Source organism: Petromyzon marinus, assembly GCF_048934315.1.
Source record: "Petromyzon marinus isolate PM22_M1 ecotype Great Lakes invasive population chromosome 76 unlocalized genomic scaffold, UKy_Petmar_22M1.pri1.0 chr76_unloc.3, whole genome shotgun sequence".
Taxonomy (NCBI): domain Eukaryota; kingdom Metazoa; phylum Chordata; class Hyperoartia; order Petromyzontiformes; family Petromyzontidae; genus Petromyzon; species Petromyzon marinus.
In genome coordinates, this window is record NW_027422620.1 from 821,882 (window position 1) to 844,836 (window position 22,955).

The window sequence follows — 22,955 nt, forward strand, 5'->3', positions numbered from 1 at the left end:
ACCACCGGAGTGGAAGAATGGCAGGCGCATCTTACAGATGACTAGTCGATGGTCAGAGGGCAGATCAGCTCCACGGTAGGTCCTGGTGTCAAGGACATGGGCTCGCATTCGCTGGTCCGTCACTATGTAGTCCAGCAGATGTTCTTGCTTGGACCCGGCATGCATCCATGATGTTGTGTGGATGCGCCGATGCCGGAACAGCGTGTTGGTAATTACAAGCCCATGGGCTGCACAAAAATCTAGCAGCCTCCTACCGTTGTTATTGAGCTGATCTGGCCCATGCCCTCCAATCACTCCAGACCAGGTGCCAGTATCATGACCAACTCGGGCATTGAAGTCACCCAACATGATGACTCTATCCCGAGGGGCCACTTTAGCCAGCACCTGTGACAGGAGGTCATAGAAGGCATCTGACTCATCGGCTTTGCCTGCATCCCTCCACGGATGTTCATCTTCGGTGGGGGCATAAGTAACCACGACCACCATTCCTCGCCTCCGGTTGATGGGAAGGCGAGCCCAAAGTAGCCTGGGGCTTACAGCTTCCCACACCTCACCGCCACGCTCCCACGCCCCGTTCATTCTTTTATTCAAAAGAAGACCCACACCCTGTTGTTTGGCAGTCTGCTGCCCCGAGTAGAGGACTGTCCACCCCTCATGGTGGCAGGAGCCAGAGCCGGTCCACCGGACCTCCTGAATGCCGCATAGATCCAGGCGGTACCGGTCCAGCTCCCGACAGAGGAGTGGCAGCCTCTCCTCTGCAGTGAGCGTTCGAACATTCCACGTGGCCACCCGTAGTGGCTTTTCGTTGTTTCTGGAGTAGCCCCGAGGGTAGGTATTCAATCTCCTGGCTCCGCCAATTGGGGTTTGGCCAGGAGACGTCATAGACGCCTGGCCCCCCGGGGCCTCCGGCACAAGCTTAGTTGTTACATATTTCACTTTAATTCGTGGTTTTGTGGTAATTAATTGAAGGTGGAGGGGTTACCAGCCCCTCGCACCCGTCCAGAGCCCCCGTTTAGCCCCTGTGGTGGACACATATGCCATGAGGGGAGGAGCCAATCAAAATTGGAACTCCCCCCACAGCACTGTCCACGACAGAGTTGCCCGTCCGGCACCGCGAGGAGGTAGGGGGTTGTTTTTGCCAGACACACACAGACACACGCACATACACACACACATACACACACAGATACACACACACAGATACACACACACAGATACACACACATACACGTACACACACAGATACACACACACACAGATACACACACACACACATACAGATACACACACACAGATACACACACACAGATACACACACACACAAATACACACACACACATACAGATACACACACACAGATACACACACACAGATACACAGATACACACACACACACAGATACACAGATATACACACACACACACAGATACACACACACAGATAAACACACACACAGATACACACACATACACACACAAACAGATACACACACACAGATACACACAGACACACACACACACACACAGATACACACATACACACACACACACACAGATACATACACACAGATACACACACATACACACACACACAGATACACACACACAGATACACAGATACACACACACACACAGATACACACACATACACACACAGATACACACACACACAAACAGACACAGATACACACACATACAGATACACACAACAACAACAACAACCGCCATTCGCCACTAAGTGGCGGTGACGTCACCACGACGCTTGTGCCAGGCTATGTGCACCCTGAGGCCACGTGAAGTGTCGAACGCCCGCTGGCAGGAGGTCACGGGGCAGACCCAGGTGCCACGGGTCGACTGACTGAGATGACTGGCTAATGCACCACCTGTGCCCCCTACTGTGCCAACCTGCTGTGCTTTAGCCACCCGGCGCTCCGCTCGTTGTTGCGAGCGTCGCTCCTCCACCCTCCGTTGTTGTTGCAGGGCGACTGCCTCCAACTGCCCAGTAGCATCCTTCACGAGCCTCCTCCACAGAGGCTGATCTTGACACCGCTGGTACCAGTCATCGGCAAGTCCACTCAGCTCCACGTCCTCCTGTACCACATCACTCCATCTCTTCTCTAGCCCGTGCCGCGCCCGCTTAGCCCCCTCAATCCGGCCAAACAAAAGCTGTTTCGGTATGTGGTGGCTGGGCATGCGGGCTACATTACCCAGCCATCGCAGCCTTGCCTGCCGGAGGAGCTCACCGATGGGACCCTGCCCAGATCTTTCAAGGATTTGTGAGCTCCTCACACAATCCAGTCTGGTTAAACCCAGGATGGATCGTAGGCAGGCCAGCCTAAATATTTCTAACCGGCGAAGATGTTCCATTAGGGGGGTCCACGTTTCGCAAGCGTAGAGAAAGGAGGGAATGACCGTGGCCAAGAAGACCTGAAGCTTAGTGCGGAGCGACAGACCAGGTAGCTTCCACACAGCATTACGCAGCCGATGAAAAGATATTGCCGCTTGACTGATTCAGAGTGAGACCTCTGCTGTTAAACTGGAGCCAGTCATAAGCATACTGCCCAGGTATGGGAAACTCTCCACTCTCTCCACAACTGCCCCATCACCGATTGGGAGTTGTGGGGGTGGAGTGTCCGATGGTAAAAAATACCCAGGCAGGTGCTTAGTTTTGGTGGGGCTGATAGTATGGCAGCATCTCCAACGTGCCTAGCAAGGCGATGCTGAATAATCCTTGCCAGGACCTTTCCCGGCACACTGAGGAGTGAGATGCCCCTGTAGTTGTTACAGTCTGTGCGGTCCCCCTTCTTAAAGAGGGGGACCACCAGGGCATCTTTCCAATCCTGCGGAACCCGTCCATTGGTCCAGGCTGTTATATTATATAGGGCAATCTGTACACAAACGCCACCCTCCCTCAGCATTTCGCTTGGGTCTCAGAATCCGGATCGCCTTCAGTACTTCCTCAACAGATGGCACCTCAGCCAGCCACTCACAGGGGGTGACTTCCTCCAATATTTGAGACACCGTAGCCTCAGCAGGGTCATCCTCACTTTGTGCCACGATGTTTTCCTGGCTGAGGGATTTTCCCTCCCCCAGGACCTCACAGAAATGCTCAGCAAATCTGAAAACCTGTTCCTGGGGGTCAGAGATTGGATCACCGTTCTTTCCCCTAATGATGGTAATAGGTGTGGCGCTGCAGGTTACTTTTTTGATGGAGTTAAATAGAGATTTGTGATCGCGGGCCACTGAGGCAGACTCCATCTCCTCAGCAACCCGCGACCACCACCCATCTTTGCAGCGCCTCACGGCTCTCCGAACCTCCGAGCGAAGGCTGCGGTAAGCCTCCTCATTCTCTGACGTGGGATTCTGTAGCCGATGACAGTGGGCCTGTCGCTTTTTCTCAACTATCCTGAAAACCTTCTCTGTCAGCCAGGGTCTCTGGGGAGGTCTGGACCGCGTACCCGAAGCGGCCATTGCAGCTGCATGAGTCACAGTCCTAAACCTCGCCCATTTACCCTCGACATCAGGAGGAGTGGGGGACGATGCCAACCCCAGCCGCAAGCGATGATGAAATTCTCGCTTGCAACTTTCATCAGATAACTGAGACCAGGCCACTTTAGGTTAGAATGCGGTCCAAGGTGTACACCCACCACCAGAGTGGAAGAATGGCAGGCGCATCTTACAGATGACTAGTCGATGGTCAGAGGGCAGATCAGTTCCACGGTAGGTCCTGGTGTCAAGGACATGGGCTCGCATCCGCTGATCCATCACTATGTAGTCCAGCAGATGTTCGTGCTTGGACCTGGCATGCATCCATGATGTTGTGTGGATGCGCCGATGCCGGAACAGCATGTTGGTAATTACAAGCCCATGGGCTGCACAAAAATCTAGCAGCCTCCTACCGTTGTTATTGAGCTGATCTGGCCCATGCCCTCCAATAAATCCAGACCAGGTGCCAGTATCATGACCAACTCGGGCATTGAAGTCACCCAACAAGATGACTCTATCCGGAGGGGCCACTTTAGCCAGCACTTTTGACAGGAGGTCATAGAAGGCATCTGACTCATCGGCTTTGCCTGCATCCCTCCACGGATGTTCAACTTTGGTGGGGGCATAAGTAACCACGACCACCACTCCTCGCCTCCGGTTGATGGGAAGGTGAGCCCAAAGTAGCCTGGGGCTTACAGCTTCCCACACCTCACCGCCACGCTCCCACGCCCCCTTCATTCGTTTGTTCAGAAAAAGAGCCACACCCTGTTGTTTGGCAGTCTGCTGCCCCGAGTAGAGGACTGTCCACCCCTCATGGTGGCAGGAGCCAGAACCAGTCTACCGGACCTCCTGAATGCCACAGACACACACACAGACACACACACAGAGACACACACACACACAGACACACACACACAGACACACACACACAGACAGAGACACACGCACAGACACACACAGAGACACACACACAGACACACACAGAGACACACACACACAGACACACACAGACACACACACACAGACACACACACACTTAGACACACACACACAGACACACACACAGACACACACACACACAGACACACACACACAGAGACACACACACAGACACACACAGACACACACACACAGACACACACACACACAGACACACACACACACACAGACACACACACACACAGACACACACACACACAGACACACACACACAGACACACACACACACATACACTTAGACACACACACACACACAGACACACACACACAGAGACACACACACAGAGACACACACACACAGAGACACACACACAGAGACACACACACCTCCCAGTTGGAGATGACCTGCCCGGGCGTCTTGAGGTGAGGCAGTGACACCACCACCACGATCCGCCCCACAGGCTTCAGGTAGAGGCCCAGCTCGGGACACAGCGACACGGCCTCCGACGTGTCGGCCACGGGGGCCGCTCCCGAGTACGCCATGACGGCCTCACCACACCGCCACCACCTTCCTCCCCCTCCTCCTCCTCCTCCCGACTGCCGACACAGACACAGCGGCAAGCAAGGAGGCAGCGGCCTCCATCAGCTGACGTCCACGGCATCCTCACCGTCGCGGGCAGACGGTGGGTCCAGCGGGGGACGGACCGCGGCTGATGAACGATCGTCCACGCAGCAGCGGCTGTTGGCTGGCCGCGGTGGGCACCGGGTCATCGTCAACGTCGTCATCGTCAACGTCATCGTCAACGTCGTCATTATCATCAACGTCATCATCATCGTCGTCGTCATCGTCGTAGTCGTCATCATCATCGTTATCATCATCGTCAACGTCATCGTCGTAGTAGTCATCGTCATCATTGTCAACGTCATTGGCGTCGTCATCGTCATCATCATCGTCGTCGTCATCATCATCGTCATCATCGTCGTCATCATCATCGTCATCATCGTCGTCATCATCATCATCATCGTCATCATCGTCATCATCATCGTCGTCGTCATCATCATCGTCATCATCGTCATCATCATCATCATCATCGTCACCATCATCGTCGTAGTAGTCATCGTCATCATCGTCAACGTCATCGGCGTCGTCATCGTCATCATCATCGTCGTCGTCATCATCATCGTCATCATCGTCGTCATCATCATCATCATCATCGTCATCATCGTCATCATCATCATCATCGTCGTCGTCATCATCATCGTCATCATCATCATCATCGTCGTCGTCATCATCATCGTCATCATCGCGCGGCACTTTCGGACGCGCTGCTTCTGCGGCCGTCTGGAACGCTCTTCTTGCTGCCAAGATGAGGAAGCCACTGGGAGCTGTGGTTCACTTTCAATCATCGTCGTCTCGAATGACAAACTCACTGCTTTAGAAGTGCTTCATGTTGTTGTTGTTGTTGTGAAGTTTGTGGTTCTACACACACACCTCCAATTAACACGGTCGGCTACGTACGGTGCTACACTATACACTACACTATACACTATACTATACACTACACTATACACTACACTATACTACACTATACACTACACTAATATACATTACACTATACACTACACTATACACTACATTATACACTACACTATACTACACTACACTATACACTACACTACTATACTACACTACTATACACTACACTATACACTATACTATACTACACTATACACTACACTGTACTACACTATACACTACACTATACGCTACACTATGCAATACACTACACTATACACTATACTACTATACAGTACACCACTATACACTACAATATACTACTATACACTACACTACTATACACCACACTATATTACTATACACTACACTACTATACACTACACCACTATACACTACACAATACCATACACTACACTATATACTACACTACTATACACTACACTACTATACACTACACTACTATATACTACACTACTATACACTACACTTCACTATACACTACACTATACACTACTATACACTACACTATTATACACTATACACTACAACACTATACACTATGCACTACTATACACTATACACTACACTAATATACTATACACTACATTACTATACACTACACTATACACTACACTACTATACACTACACACTACACTATTATACACTATACACTACAACACTATACACTACACTACTATACACCACACTATATTACTATACACTACACTACTATACACTACACCACTATACACTACACAATACCATACACTACACTATATACTACACTACTATACACTACTATACACTACACTACTATATACTACACTACTATACACTACACTACTATATACTACACTACTATACACTACACTTCACTATACACTACACTATACACTACTACACACTACACTATTATACACTATACACTACAACACTATACACTACACTACTATACACCACACTATATTACTATACACTACACTACTATACACTACACCACTATACACTACACTATATACTACACTACTATACACTACACTACTATATACTACACTACTATACACTACACTACTATATACTACACTACTATACACTACACTTCACTATACACTACACTATACACTACTATACACTACACTATTATACACTATACACTACAACACTATACACTATACACTACTATATACTACACACTACACTATTATACACTATACACTACAACACTATACACTACACTACTATACACTACACTATACACTACTATACACTACACTATACACTACACTATTATACACTATACACTACAACACTATACACTACACTACTATACACTACACTATACACTACTATACACTACACTACTACAGTGAGGGAAAAAAGTATTTAAACCCCTGCTGATTTTGTACGTTTGCACACTGACAAAGAAATGATCAGTCTTTAATTTTAATGGTAGGTTTATTTGAACAGTGAGAGACAGAATAACAACAACAAAATCCAGAAAAACGCATGTCAAAAATGTTATAAATTGATTTGCATTTTAATGAGGGAAATAAGTATTTGACCCCCTCTCAATCAGAAAGATTTCTGGCTCCCAGGTGTCTTTTATACAGGTAACGAGCTGAGATTAGGAGCACACTCTTAAAGGGAGTGCTCCTAATCTCAGCTTGTTACCTTTATAAAAGACACCTGTCCACAGAAGCAAACAATCAATCAGATTCCAAACTCTCCACCATGGCAAAGACCAAAGAGCTCTCCAAGGATGTCAGGGACAAGATTGTAGACCTACACAAGGCTGAAATGGGCTACAAGACCATTGCCAAGCAGCTTGGTGAGAAGGTGACAACAGTTAGGTGCGATTATTCGCAAATGGAAGAAACACAAAAGAACTGTCAATCTCCCTCGGCCTTGGGCTCCATGCAAGATCTCACCTCGTGGAGTTGCAATGATCATGAGAACGGTGAGCAATCAGCCCAGAACCACACGGGATGATCTTGTCAATGATCTCAAGGCAGCTGGGACCATAGTCACCAAGAAAACAATTGGTAACACACTACGCCGTGAAGGACTGAAATCCTGCAGCGCCCGCAAGGTCCCCCTGCTCAAGAAAGCACATATACATGCCCGTCTGAAGTTTGCAAATGAACATCTGAATGATTCAGAGGACAACTGGGTGAAAGTGTTGTGGTCAGATGAGACCAAAATGGAGCTCTTTGGCATCAACTCAACTCACTGTGTTTGGAGGAGGAATGCTGCCTATGACCCCAAGAACACCATCCCCACCGTCAAACATGGAGGTGGAAACATTATGCTTTGGGGGTGTTTTTTTCTGCTAAGGGGACAGGACAACTTCACCGCATCAAAGGGACGATGGACGGGGCCATGTACCGTCAAATCTTGGGTGAGAACCTCCTTCCCTCAGCCAGGGCATTGAAAATGGGTCGTGGATGGGTATTCCAGCATGACAATGACCCAAAACACACGGCCAAGGCAACAAAGGAGTGGCTCAAGAAGAAGCACATTAAGGACCTGGAGTGGCCTAGCCAGTCTCCAGACCTTAATCCCATAGAAAATCTATGGAGGGAGCTGAAGGTTCGAGTTGCCAAACGTCAGCCTCGAAACCTTAATGACTTGGAGAAGATCTGCAAAGAAGAGTGGGACAAAATCCCTCCTGAGATGTGTGCAAACCTGGTGGCCAACTACAAGAAACGTCTGACCTCTGTGACTGCCAACAAGGGTTTTGCCACCAAGTACTAAGTCATGTTTTGCAGAGGGGTCAAATACTTATTTCCCTCATTAAAATGCAAATCAATTTATAACATTTTTGACATGCGTTTTTCTGGATTTTGTTGTTGTTATTCTGTCTCTCACTGTTCAAATAAACCTACCATTAAAATTATAGACTGATTATTTCTTTGTCAGTGGGCAAACGTACAAAATCAGCCGGGGATCAAATACTTTTTTCCCTCACTGTATATACTACACTACTATACACTATTATACACCACACACTACTATACACTATACACTACTATACACTACGCTACTATACACTACACAACTGTACACGACACTACTAAACACTACACTACTAGACACTACAATACACTACACTATACACTACACTACATACTACACTATACACTACACTACTATCCACTATACGACTATACACTACACTACAATACACTACACTATACACGATACATTACACTATATACTACACTATACACTACACTATACACTACACTTCACTATACTTCACACTACACTATACACTACACTACTATACACTACACTACTATACACTACACTACTATACACTACTATACACTACACTATGATACACTACACACACTACACGACTATACACACTACACTACTATACACACTACAGTACTATATACACTACACTACTATACATGCTACACTGCTATACACACTACACCGCTATACACACTACACCACTATACAAACTACACTACTATATACACTACACTACTATATACACTACACTACTATACACACTACACCACTATACACACTACACTACTATACACGCTACACCGCTATACACGCTACACACGCTACACCGCTATACACGCTACACCGCTATACACACTACACCACTATACACACTACACCACTATACACACTACACCACTATACACACTACACCACTATACACACTACACCACTATATACACTATACACACTACACCACTATACACACTACACCACTATACACACTACACCACTATACACACTACACGACTATACACACTACACTACAACACTATACACACTACACCACTATACACACTACACCACTATACACACTACACTACTATACACACTACACTACTATACACACTACACCACTATACACACTACACCAATATACACACTACACCACTATACACACTACACCACTATACACACTACACCACTATACACACTACACTACTATACACACTACACACTACAACACTACACCACTATACACACTACACTACTATACACACTACACACTACAAAACTACACCACTATACACACTACACCACTATACACACTACACACTATACACACTACACCACTATACACACTACAACACTACACTACTATACACACTACACCACTATACACACTACACACTATACACACTACACCACTATACACACTACACACTACAACACTACACCACTATACACACTACTATAAACACTACACCACTACACTACACCACTATACACACCACTATACACACTACTATAAATACTACACCACTACACTACACCACTATACACACTACTATACACACTACACCACTACACCACTATACACACTACACCACTATACACACTACACCACTATACACACTACACCACTATACACACTACAACACTACACCACTATACACACTACACCACTATACACACTACACCACTATACACACTACACTATACACACTACACTATACACACTACACTACAACACTACACCACTATACAAACTACACTACTATATACACTACACTACTATATACACTACACTACTATACACACTACACCACTATACACACTACACTACTATACACGCTACACCGCTATACACGCTACACCGCTATACACGCTACACCGCTATACACGCTACACCGCTATACACACTACACCACTATACACACTACACCACTATACACACTACACCACTATACACACTACACCACTATATACACTATACACACTACACCACTATACACACTACACCACTATACACACTACACCACTATACACACTACACGACTATACACACTACACTACAACACTATACACACTACACCACTATACACACTACACCACTATACACACTACACTACTATACACACTACACTACTATACACACTACACCACTATACACACTACACCAATATACACACTACACCACTATACACACTACACCACTATACACACTACACCACTATACACACTACACTACTATACACACTACACACTACAACACTACACCACTATACACACTACACTACTATACACACTACACACTACAAAACTACACCACTATACACACTACACCACTATACACACTACACACTATACACACTACACCACTATACACACTACAACACTACACCACTATACACACTACACCACTATACACACTACACACTATACACACTACACCACTATACACACTACACACTACAACACTACACCACTATACACACTACTATAAACACTACACCACTACACTACACCACTATACACACCACTATACACACTACTATAAATACTACACCACTACACTACACCACTATACACACTACTATACACACTACATCACTATACACACTACACACTATACACACTACACCACTATACACACTACACCACTATACACACTACACCACTATACACGCTACACCACTATACACACTACACCACTATACACGCTACAACACTATACACACTACACCACTACACCACTATACACACTACACCACTATACACACTACACCACTATACACACTACACCACTATACACACTACAACACTACACCACTATACACACTACACCACTATACACACTACACCACTATACACACTACACTATACACACTACACTACAACACTACACCACTATACACACTACACTACTATACACACTACACTACTATACACACTACACTACTATACACACTACACCACTATATACACTACACCACTATACACACTATACACACTACAACACTATACACACTACAACACTACACCACTATACACACTACAACACTACACCACTATACACACTACAACACTATACACACTACAACACTACACCACTATACACACTACACCACTATACACACTACACTACAACACTACACCACTATACACACTACACCACTATACACACTACACTACAACACTACACCACTATACACACTACACTACTATACACACTACACTATACACACTACACTACAACACTACACCACTATACACACTACACTACTATACACACTACACTATACACACTACACTACTATACACACTACACCACTATATACACTACACTACTATACACACTACACCACTATATACACTACACTACTATACACACTACACTACTATACACACTACACTACTATACACACTGCACTACTATACACACTACACTACTATACACACTACACCACTATACACACTACAACACTACACCACTATACACGCTACACTACACACTACACTACACACTACACCACTATACACACTACACTACAACACTACACACACTACACTACTATACACACTACACTACTATACACACTGCACTACTATACACACTACACTACTATACACACTACACCACTATACACACTACAACACTACACCACTATACACGCTACACTACACACTACACTACACACTACACCACTATACACACTACACTACAACACTACACACACTACACTACTATACACACTACACACTACTATACACACTACACCACTATACACACTACATCACTATACACACTACACTACTATACACACTACACTACTATACACACTACACTACTATATACACTACACTACTATACACACTACACCACTATACACACTACACTGCTATACACACTACACCACTATACACACTACACTACAACACTATACACACTACACCACTATACACACTACACCACTATACACACTACACTACAACACTATACACACTACAACACTATATACACTACACTACTATACACACTACACGACTATACACACTACCCCACTATACACACTACACTACTATACACGCTACACCACTATACACGCTACACCGCTATACACGCTACACCGCTATACACGCTACACTGCTATACACACTACACCGCTATACACACTACACCACTATACACACTACACTACTATACACACTACACCACTATACACACTACACCACTATACATACTACACCACTATAAACACCATAAACACTACACCACTATACACACTACACCACTATACACACTACACCACTATACACACTACACTACAACACTATACACACTACACCACTATACACACTACACCACTATACACACTACACCACTATACACACTACACTACTATACACACTACACTACTATACACACTACACCACTATACACACTACACCAATATACACACTACACCACTATACACACTACACTACTATACACACTACACACTACAACACTACACCACTATACACACTACACTACTATACACACTACACCACTATACACACTACACACTATACACACTACACCACTATACACACTACACACTACAACACTACACCACTATACACACTACACCACTATACACACTACACACTATACACACTACACCACTATACACACTATACACACTACACACACTACACCACTATACACACTACACCACTATACACACTACACCACTATACAAACTACACCACTATACACACTACACACTATACACACTACACCACTATACACACTACACACTACAACACTACACCACTATACACACTACTATAAACACTACACCACTACACTACACCACTATACACACTACTATACACACTACACCACTATACACACTACACTACTATACACACTACCCCACTATACACACTACACTACAACACTACACCACTATACACACTACACTACTATACACACTACACTATACACACTACACTACTATACACACTACACCACTATATACACTACACCACTATACACACTATACACACTACAACACTATACACACTACAACACTACACCACTATACACACTACAACACTCTACACACTACAACACTACACCACTACACTACTATACACACTACACTACAACACTACACCACTATACACACTACACCACTATACACACTACACCACTATACACACCACAACACTATACACACTACACCACTATACACACTACACCACTATACACACTACACCACTATACACACTACACCACTATACACACTACACCACTATACACACTACACCACTATACACACTACACCACTATACACACTACACCACTATACACACTACACCACTATACACACTACACCACTATACACACTACACCACTATACACACTACACCACTATACACACTACACTACTATACACACTACACCACTATACACACTACACCAATGTACACACTACACCACTATACACACTACACTACTATACACACTACACACTACAACACTACACCACTATACACACTACACTACTATACACACTACAAAACTACACCACTATACACACTACACCACTATACACACTATACACACTACACCACTATACACACTACACCACTATACACACTACACACTATACACACTACACCACTATACACACTACACACTACAACACTACACACTACAACACTACACCACTATACACACTACACCACTATACACACTACACACTACAACACTACACCACTATACACACTACACCACTATACACACTACACACTATACACACTACACCACTATACACACTACAACACTACACCACTATACACACTACTATAAACACTACACCACTACACTACACCACTATACACACCACTATACACACTACTATAAACACTACACCACTATACACACTACACCACTACACCACTATACACACTACACACTATACACACTACACTACTATACACACTACCCCACTATACACACTACACTATACACACTACACTACTATACACACTACACTACTATACACACTGCACTATACACACTACACTACTATACACACTACACCACTATATACACTACACCACTATACACACTATACACACTACAACACTATACACACTACAACACTACACCACTATACGCACTACAACACTACACCACTATACGCACTACAACACTACACCACTATACACACTACAACACTATACACACTACAACACTACACCACTATACACACTACACTACTATACACACTACACTACACCACTATACACACTACGCCACTATACACACTACAACACTATACACACTACACTACAACACTACACCACTATACACACTACACCACTATACACACTACACCACTATACACACTACACTACACACTACACCACTATACACACTACAACACTATATACACTACACCACTATACACACTACAACACTATACACACTACACCACTATACACACTACAACACTATATACACTACACCACTATACACACTACAACACTATACACACTACACTACTATACACACTACACCACTATACACACTACACCACTATACACACTACACTACTATACAAACTACACTACTATACAAACTACACTACAACACTATACACACTACACCACTATAAACACTACACCACTATACACACTACACTACTATACACACTACAACACTATACACACTACACTACTATACACACTACAACACTATACACACTACAACACTATACACACTACACTACTATACAAACTACAACACTATACACACTACACCACTATACACACTACACTACTATACACACTACTATACACACTACACCACTATACACACTACAACACTATACACACTACACCACTATACACACTACAACACTATACACACTACACTACTATACACACTACAACACTATACACACTACACCACTATACACACTACACCACTATACACACTACACTACTATACACACTACACCACTATACACACTACACCAATGTACACACTACACCACTATACACACTACACTACTATACACACTACACACTACAACACTACACCACTATACACACTACACTACTATACACACTACAAAACTACACCACTATACACACTACACCACTATACACACTATACACACTACACCACTATACACACTACACCACTATACACACTACACACTATACACACTACACCACTATACACACTACACACTACAACACTACACACTACAACACTACACCACTATACACACTACACCACTATACACACTACACACTACAACACTACACCACTATACACACTACACCACTATACACACTACACACTATACACACTACACCACTATACACACTACAACACTATACACACTACAACACTACACCACTATACACACTACACTACTATACACACTACACTACACCACTATACACACTACGCCACTATACACACTACAACACTATACACACTACACTACAACACTACACCACTATACACACTACACCACTATACACACTACACCACTATACACACTACACTACACACTACACCACTATACACACTACAACACTATATACACTACACCACTATACACACTACAACACTATACACACTACACCACTATACACACTACAACACTATATACACTACACCACTATACACACTACAACACTATACACACTACACTACTATACACACTACACCACTATACACACTACACCACTATACACACTACACTACTATACAAACTACACTACTATACAAACTACACTACAACACTATACACACTACACCACTATAAACACTACACCACTATACACACTACACTACTATACACACTACAACACTATACACACTACACTACTATACACACTACAACACTATACACACTACAACACTATACACACTACACTACTATACAAACTACAACACTATACACACTACACCACTATACACACTACACTACTATACACACTACTATACACACTACACCACTATACACACTACAACACTATACACACTACACCACTATACACACTACAACACTATACACACTACACTACTATACACACTACAACACTATACACACTACACCACTATATACACTACTATACACCACTATACACGCTACACCACTCAGCTCGACTAGAAGGCCGAAGCGGGCCGTGATTCGTGAGCGCGAGGGGGGAGCTGTCGGGGGGAGTTCTCCACTGCTGGCTGAGTACCTTGGGGGAGCGAGGGGGCTGTGCTTTGTCTGAGTTCGAGCGTCGGCGGCGGCGTCAGCGACGCCTGAGGAAGGAGGGGAGGTTGAACGTCGATACTTCCAGAAGATGCGGAGGTGCGCTGTGAGGGCGAGACCAAGTGGGAGACTCACGTGGGGGTGATGTGGATTAGTCCAAGTGGGATACTCACGTGGGGGTGATGTGGATTAGTCCAAGTGGGAGACTCACATGGGGGTGGTGTGGATTAGTCCAAGTGCGAGAGTCACGTAGGGGTGGTGTGGATTAGTCCAAGTGGGAGACGCACGTGGGGGTGGTGTGGATTAGTCCAAGTGGGAGACTCACGTGGGGGTGGTGTGGATTAGTCCAAGTGGGAGACTCACGTGGGGGTGGTGTGGATTAGTCAAAGTGCGAGACTCACGTGGGGGTGGTGTGGATTAGTCCAAGTGCGAGGCTCACGTGGGGTGGTGTGGATTAGTCCAAGTGGGAGACGCACGTGGGGGTGGTGTGGATTAGTCCAAGTGGGAGACTCACGTGGGGGTGGTGTGGATTAGTCCAAGTGGGAGACTCACGTGGGGGTGGTGTGGATTAGTCCAAGTGGGGGACTCACGTGGGGGTGGTGTGGATTAGTCCAAGTGGTAGACTCACATGGGGGTGGTGGGGATGTGGATTAGTCCAAGTGGGAGACTCACGTGGGGGTGGTGTGGATTAGTCCAAGTGGGAGACTCACGTGGGGGTGGTGTGGATTAGTCCAAGTGGGGGACTCACGTGGGGGTGGTGTAGATTAGTCCAAGTGGTAGACTCACATGGGGGTGGTGGGGATGTGGATTAGTCCAAGTGGGAGACTCACGTGGGGGTGGTGTGGAGTAGACCAAGTGGGAGACTCACGTGGGGGTGGTGTGGGGTAGTGGATTAGTCCAAGTGGGAGAATCACGTGAGAGCAGTGGGGTTGTGGATTAGTCCAAGTGGGAGACTTACGTCGGGGTGGTGTGGATTAGTCCAAGTGGGAGACTCACGTGGGGGTGGTGTGGATTAGTCCAAGTGGGAGACTCACGTGGGGGTGGTGTGGATTAGTCCAAGTGGGAGACTCACGTGGGGGTGGTGTGGATTAGTCCAAGTAGGAGACTCACGTGGGGGTGGTGTGGATTAGTCCAAGTGGGAGACTCACGTGGGGGTGGTGTGGATTAGTCCAAGTGGGAGACTCACGTGGGGGTGGTGTGGATTAGTCCAAGTGGGAGACTCACGTGGGGGTGGTGTGGATTAGTCCAAGTAGGAGACTCACGTGGGGGTGGTAGAGGGGTTGTGGATTAGTCCAAGTGGGAGACTCACGTGGGGGTGGTGTGGATTAGTCCAAGTGGGAGACTCACGTGGGGGTGGTGTGGATTAGTCCAAGTGGGGGACTCACGTGGGGGTGGTGTGGATTAGTCCAAGTGGGAGACTCACGTGGGGGTGGTGTGGATTAGTCAAAGTGGGAGACTCACGTGGGGGTGGTGTGGATTAGTCCAAGTGCGAGGCTCACGTGGGGTGGTGTGGATTAGTCCAAGTGGGAGACGCACGTGGGGGTGGTGTGGATTAGTCCAAGTGGGAGACTCACGTGGGGGTGGAGGGGTTGTGGATTAGTCCAAGTGGTAGACTCACGTGGGGGTAGTTTGGATTAGTCCAAGTGCGAGACTCACGTGGGGGTGGTGTGGATTAGTCCATGTGGGAGACTCACGTGGGGGTGGTGTGGATTAGTCCAAGTGGGAGACTCATGTGGGGGTGGTGTGGATTAGTCCAAGTGAGAGACTCATGTGGGGGTGGTGTGGATTAGTCCAAGTGGGAGACCAACGTGGGGGTGGTGTGGATTAGTCAAAGTGGGAGACTCACGTGGGGGTGGTGTGGATTAGTCCAAGTGCGAGGCTCACGTGGGGGTGGTGTGGATTAGTCCAAGTGGGAGTCTCACGTGGGGGTGGTGGGGATGTGGATTAGTCCAAGTGGGAGACTCCCGTGGGGGTGGTGGGGTTGTGGATCAGTCCAAGTGGGAGACTCCCGTGGGGGTGGTGGGGTTGTGGATTAGTCCAAGTGGGAGACTCACGTGGGGGTGGTGTGGATTAGTCCAAGTGCGAGACTCACGTGGGGGTGGTGTGGATTAGTCCAAGTGGGAGACTCACTTGGGGGTGGTGTGGATTAGTCCAAGTGGGAGACTCACTTGGGGGTGGTGGGGTTGTGGATCAGTCCAAGTGGGAGACTCCCGTGGGGGTGGTGGGGTTGTGGATTAGTCCAAGTGGAAGACTCACACGTGAGTGGTGGGGTTGTGGATCAGTCCAAGTGGGAGACTCACACGTGGGTGGTGGTGGTTGTCGATTAGTCCAAGTGGGAGACTCACGTGGGGGTGGAGGTGGTGGGCTTGTGGATTAGTCCAAGTGGGAGACTCACGTGGGGGTGGTGGGGTTGTGAATTAGTCCAAGTGGGAGACTCACGTGGGGGTGGTGGGGTTGTGGATTAGTCCAAGTAGGAGACTCACGTGGAAGTGGTGGAGTAGACTAAGTGGGAGACTCACACGTGGGTGGTGGGGTTGTGGATTAGTCCAAGTGGGAGACTCACGTGGGGGTGGTATGGATTAGTCCAAGTGGGAGACTCACGTGGGGGTGGTATGGATTAGTCCAAGTGGGAGACTCACGTGGGGGTGGTAGAGGGGTGTGGAGTAGACCAAGTGGGAAACTCACGTGGGGGTGGTGTGGGGTTGTGGATTAGACCAAGTGGGAGACTCACGTGGGAGTGTTGGTGGGTTGTCGATTAGTCTAAGTGGAAGACTTACGTGGGGGTGTTGGGGTTGTGGATTATTCGAAGTGGAAGGCTTACGTGGGTGTGGAGGTGGTGGGGTTGTGGACTAGTCCAAGCGGGAGACTTATGTGGGGGTGGAGGTGGTGGGTTCGTGGATTAGTCCAAGTGGGGACTCACGTGGGGGTGGTGTGAATTAGTCCAAGTGGGGGACTCACGTGGGGGTGGTGTGGATTAGTCCAAGTGGGAGACTCACGTGGGGGTGGTGTGGATTAGTCCAAGTGGGAGACTCACGTGGGGGTGGTGTGGATGAGTCCAAATGGGAGACTCACGTGGGGGTGCTGTGGATGAGTCCAAATGGGAGACTCACGTTTGGGTGGTGTGGATTAGTCCAAGTGGGAGACTCACGTGGGGGTGGTGTGGATTAGTCCAAGTGGGAGACTCACGTGGGGGTGTTGTGGAATAGTCCAAGTGGGAGACTCACGTGGGGGTGCTGTGGATGAGTCCAAATGGGAGACTCACGTGGGGGTGGTGTGGATTAGTCCAAGTGGGAGACTCACGTGGGGGTGGTGTGGATTAGTCCAAGTAGGAGACTCACGTGGGGGTGGTAGAGGGGTTGTGGATTAGTCCAAGTGGGAGACTCACGTTTGGGTGGTGTGGATTAGTCCAAGTGGGAGACTCACGTGGGGGTGGTGTGGATTAGTCCAAGTGGGATACTCACGTGGGGGTGGTGTGGATTAGTCCAAGTGGGAGACTCACGTGGGGGTGGTGTGGATTAGTCCAAGTAGGAGACTCACGTGGGGGTGGTAGAGGGGTTGTGGATTAGTCCAAGTGGGAGACTCACGTTTGGGTGGTGTGGATTAGTCCAAGTAGGAGACTCACGTGGGGGTGGTAGAGGGGTTGTGGATTAGTCCAAGTGGGGGACTCACGTGGGGGTGGTGTGGATTAGTCCAAGTGGGAGACTCACGTGGGGGTGGTGTGGATTAGTCAAAGTGGGAGACTCACGTGGGGGTGGTGTGGATTAGTCCAAGTGCGAGGCTCACGTGGGGTGGTGTGGATTAGTCCAAGTGGGAGATGCACGTGGGGGTGGTGTGGATTAGTCAAAGTGGGAGACTCACGTGGGGGTGGTGTGGATTAGTCCAAGTGGGAGACTCACATGGGGGTGGTGGGGATGTGGATTAGTCCAAGTGGGAGACTCACGTGGGGGTGGTGTGGATTAGTCCAAGTGGGAGACTCACGTGGGGGTGGTGTGGATTAGTCCAAGTGGGGGACTCACGTGGGGGTGGTGTGGATTAGTCCAAGTGGTAGACTCACATGGGGGTGGTGGGGATGTGGAGTAGACCAAGTGGGAGACTAACGTGAGGGTGGTGTGGGGTAGTGGATTAGTCCAAGTGGGAGAATCACGTGAGAGCAGTGGGGTTGTGGATTAGTCCAAGTGGGAGACTTACGTCGGGGTGGTGTGGATTAGTCCAAGTGGGAGACTCACGTGGGGGTGGTGTGGATTAGTCCAAGTGGGAGACTTACGTCGGGGTGGTGTGGATTAGTCCAAGTGGGAGACTCACGTGGGGGTGGTGTGGATTAGTCCAATTGGGAGACTCACGTGGGGGTGGTGTGGATTAGTCCAAGTGCGAGACTCACGTGGGGGGGTGTGGATTAGTCCAAGTGGGAGACTCACGTGGGGGTGGTGTGGATTAGTCCAAGTGGGCGACTAACGTGGGGGTGGTGTGGATTAGTCCAAGTGGGAGACCAACGTGGGGGTGGTGTGGATTAGTCCAAGTGGGAGACTCACGTGGGGGTGGTGTGGATTAGTCCAAGTGGGAGACTCACGTGGGGGTGGTGTGGATTAGTCCAAGTGGGAGACTCACGTGGGGGTGGTGTGGATTAGTCCAAGTAGGAGACTCACGTGGGGGTGGTAGAGGGGTTGTGGATTAGTCCAAGTGGGAGACTCACGTGGGGGTGGTGTGGATTAGTCCAAGTGGGATACTCACGTGGGGGTGGTGTGAATTAGTCCAAGTGGGGGACTCACGTGGGGGTGGTGTGGATTAGTCCAAGTGGGAGACTCACGTGGGGGTGGTGTGGATTAGTCAAAGTGGGAGACTCACGTGGGGGTGGTGTGGATTAGTCCAAGTGCGAGGCTCACGTGGGGTGGTGTGGATTAGTCCAAGTGGGAGACGCACGTGGGGGTGATGTGGATTAGTCCAAGTGGGAGACTCACGTGGGGGTGGAGGGGTTGTGGATTAGTTCAAGTGGTAGACTCACGTGGGGGTAGTTTGGATTAGTCCAAGTGCGAGACTCACGTGGGGGTGGTGTGGATTAGTCCATGTGGGAGACTCACGTGGGGGTGGTGTGGATTAGTCCAAGTGGGAGACTCATGTGGGGGTGGTGTGGATTAGTCCAAGTGAGAGACTCATGTGGGGGTGGTGTGGATTAGTCCAAGTGGGAGACTCACGTGGGAGTGTTGGTGGGTTGTCGATTAGTCTAAGTGGAAGACTTACGTGGGGGTGTTGGGGTTGTGGATTATTCGAAGTGGAAGGCTTACGTGGGTGTGGAGGTGGTGGGGTTGTGGACTAGTCCAAGCGGGAGACTTATGTGGGGGTGGAGGTGGTGGGTTCGTGGATTAGTCCAAGTGGGGACTCACGTGGGGGTGGTGTGGATTAGTCCAAGTGGGGGACTCACGTGGGGGTGATGTGGATTAGTCCAAGTGGTAGACTCACGTGGGGGTGGTGTGGATTAGTCCAAGTGGGAGACTCACGTGGGGGTGGTGTGGATGAGTCCAAATGGGAGACTCACGTGGGGGTGCTGTGGATGAGTCCAAATGGGAGACTCACGTTTGGGTGGTGTGGATTAGTCCAAGTGGGAGACTCACGTGGGGGTGGTGTGGATTAGTCCAAGTGGGAGACTCACGTGGGGGTGTTGTGGAATAGTCCAAGTGGGAGACTCACGTGGGGGTGCTGTGGATGAGTCCAAATGGGAGACTCACGTGGGGGTGGTGTGGATTAGTCCAAGTGGGAGACTCACGTGGGGGTGGTGTGGATTAGTCCAAGTAGGAGACTCACGTGGGGGTGGTAGAGGGGTTGTGGATTAGTCCAAGTGGGAGACTCACGTTTGGGTGGTGTGGATTAGTCCAAGTGGGAGACTCACGTGGGGGTGGTGTGGATTAGTCCAAGTGGGATACTCACGTGGGGGTGGTGTGGATTAGTCCAAGTGGGAGACTCACGTGGGGGTGGTGTGGATTAGTCCAAGTAGGAGA

At 47.5% G+C, this 22,955-nt stretch overlaps 1 protein-coding gene across 3 annotated transcripts in view; it reads right to left on the reverse strand.

The window, feature by feature from the left end:
- The window catches only part of AKAP17A (A-kinase anchoring protein 17A), a 39,585-nt gene extending 22,452 nt beyond the window's left edge, over positions 1 to 17,133 (reverse strand). The window contains exons 1-2 of one of the 3 annotated variants that reach the window (XM_076058560.1): positions 16,952 to 17,133; positions 4,812 to 5,021 (exon numbers count right to left, since the gene is read on the reverse strand). In XM_076058560.1, the coding sequence (XP_075914675.1) occupies positions 4,812 to 4,967 (156 nt within the window). In that variant the 5' untranslated portion in view covers positions 4,968 to 5,021; positions 16,952 to 17,133. Of the gene's footprint in view, positions 1 to 605; positions 678 to 4,249; positions 4,335 to 4,811; positions 5,022 to 16,951 lie in introns of those variants that run through there. The other 2 variants (XM_076058562.1, XM_076058559.1) reach the window with 2 other exon arrangements.
- Positions 17,134 to 22,955: the final 5,822 nt, after the last annotated feature.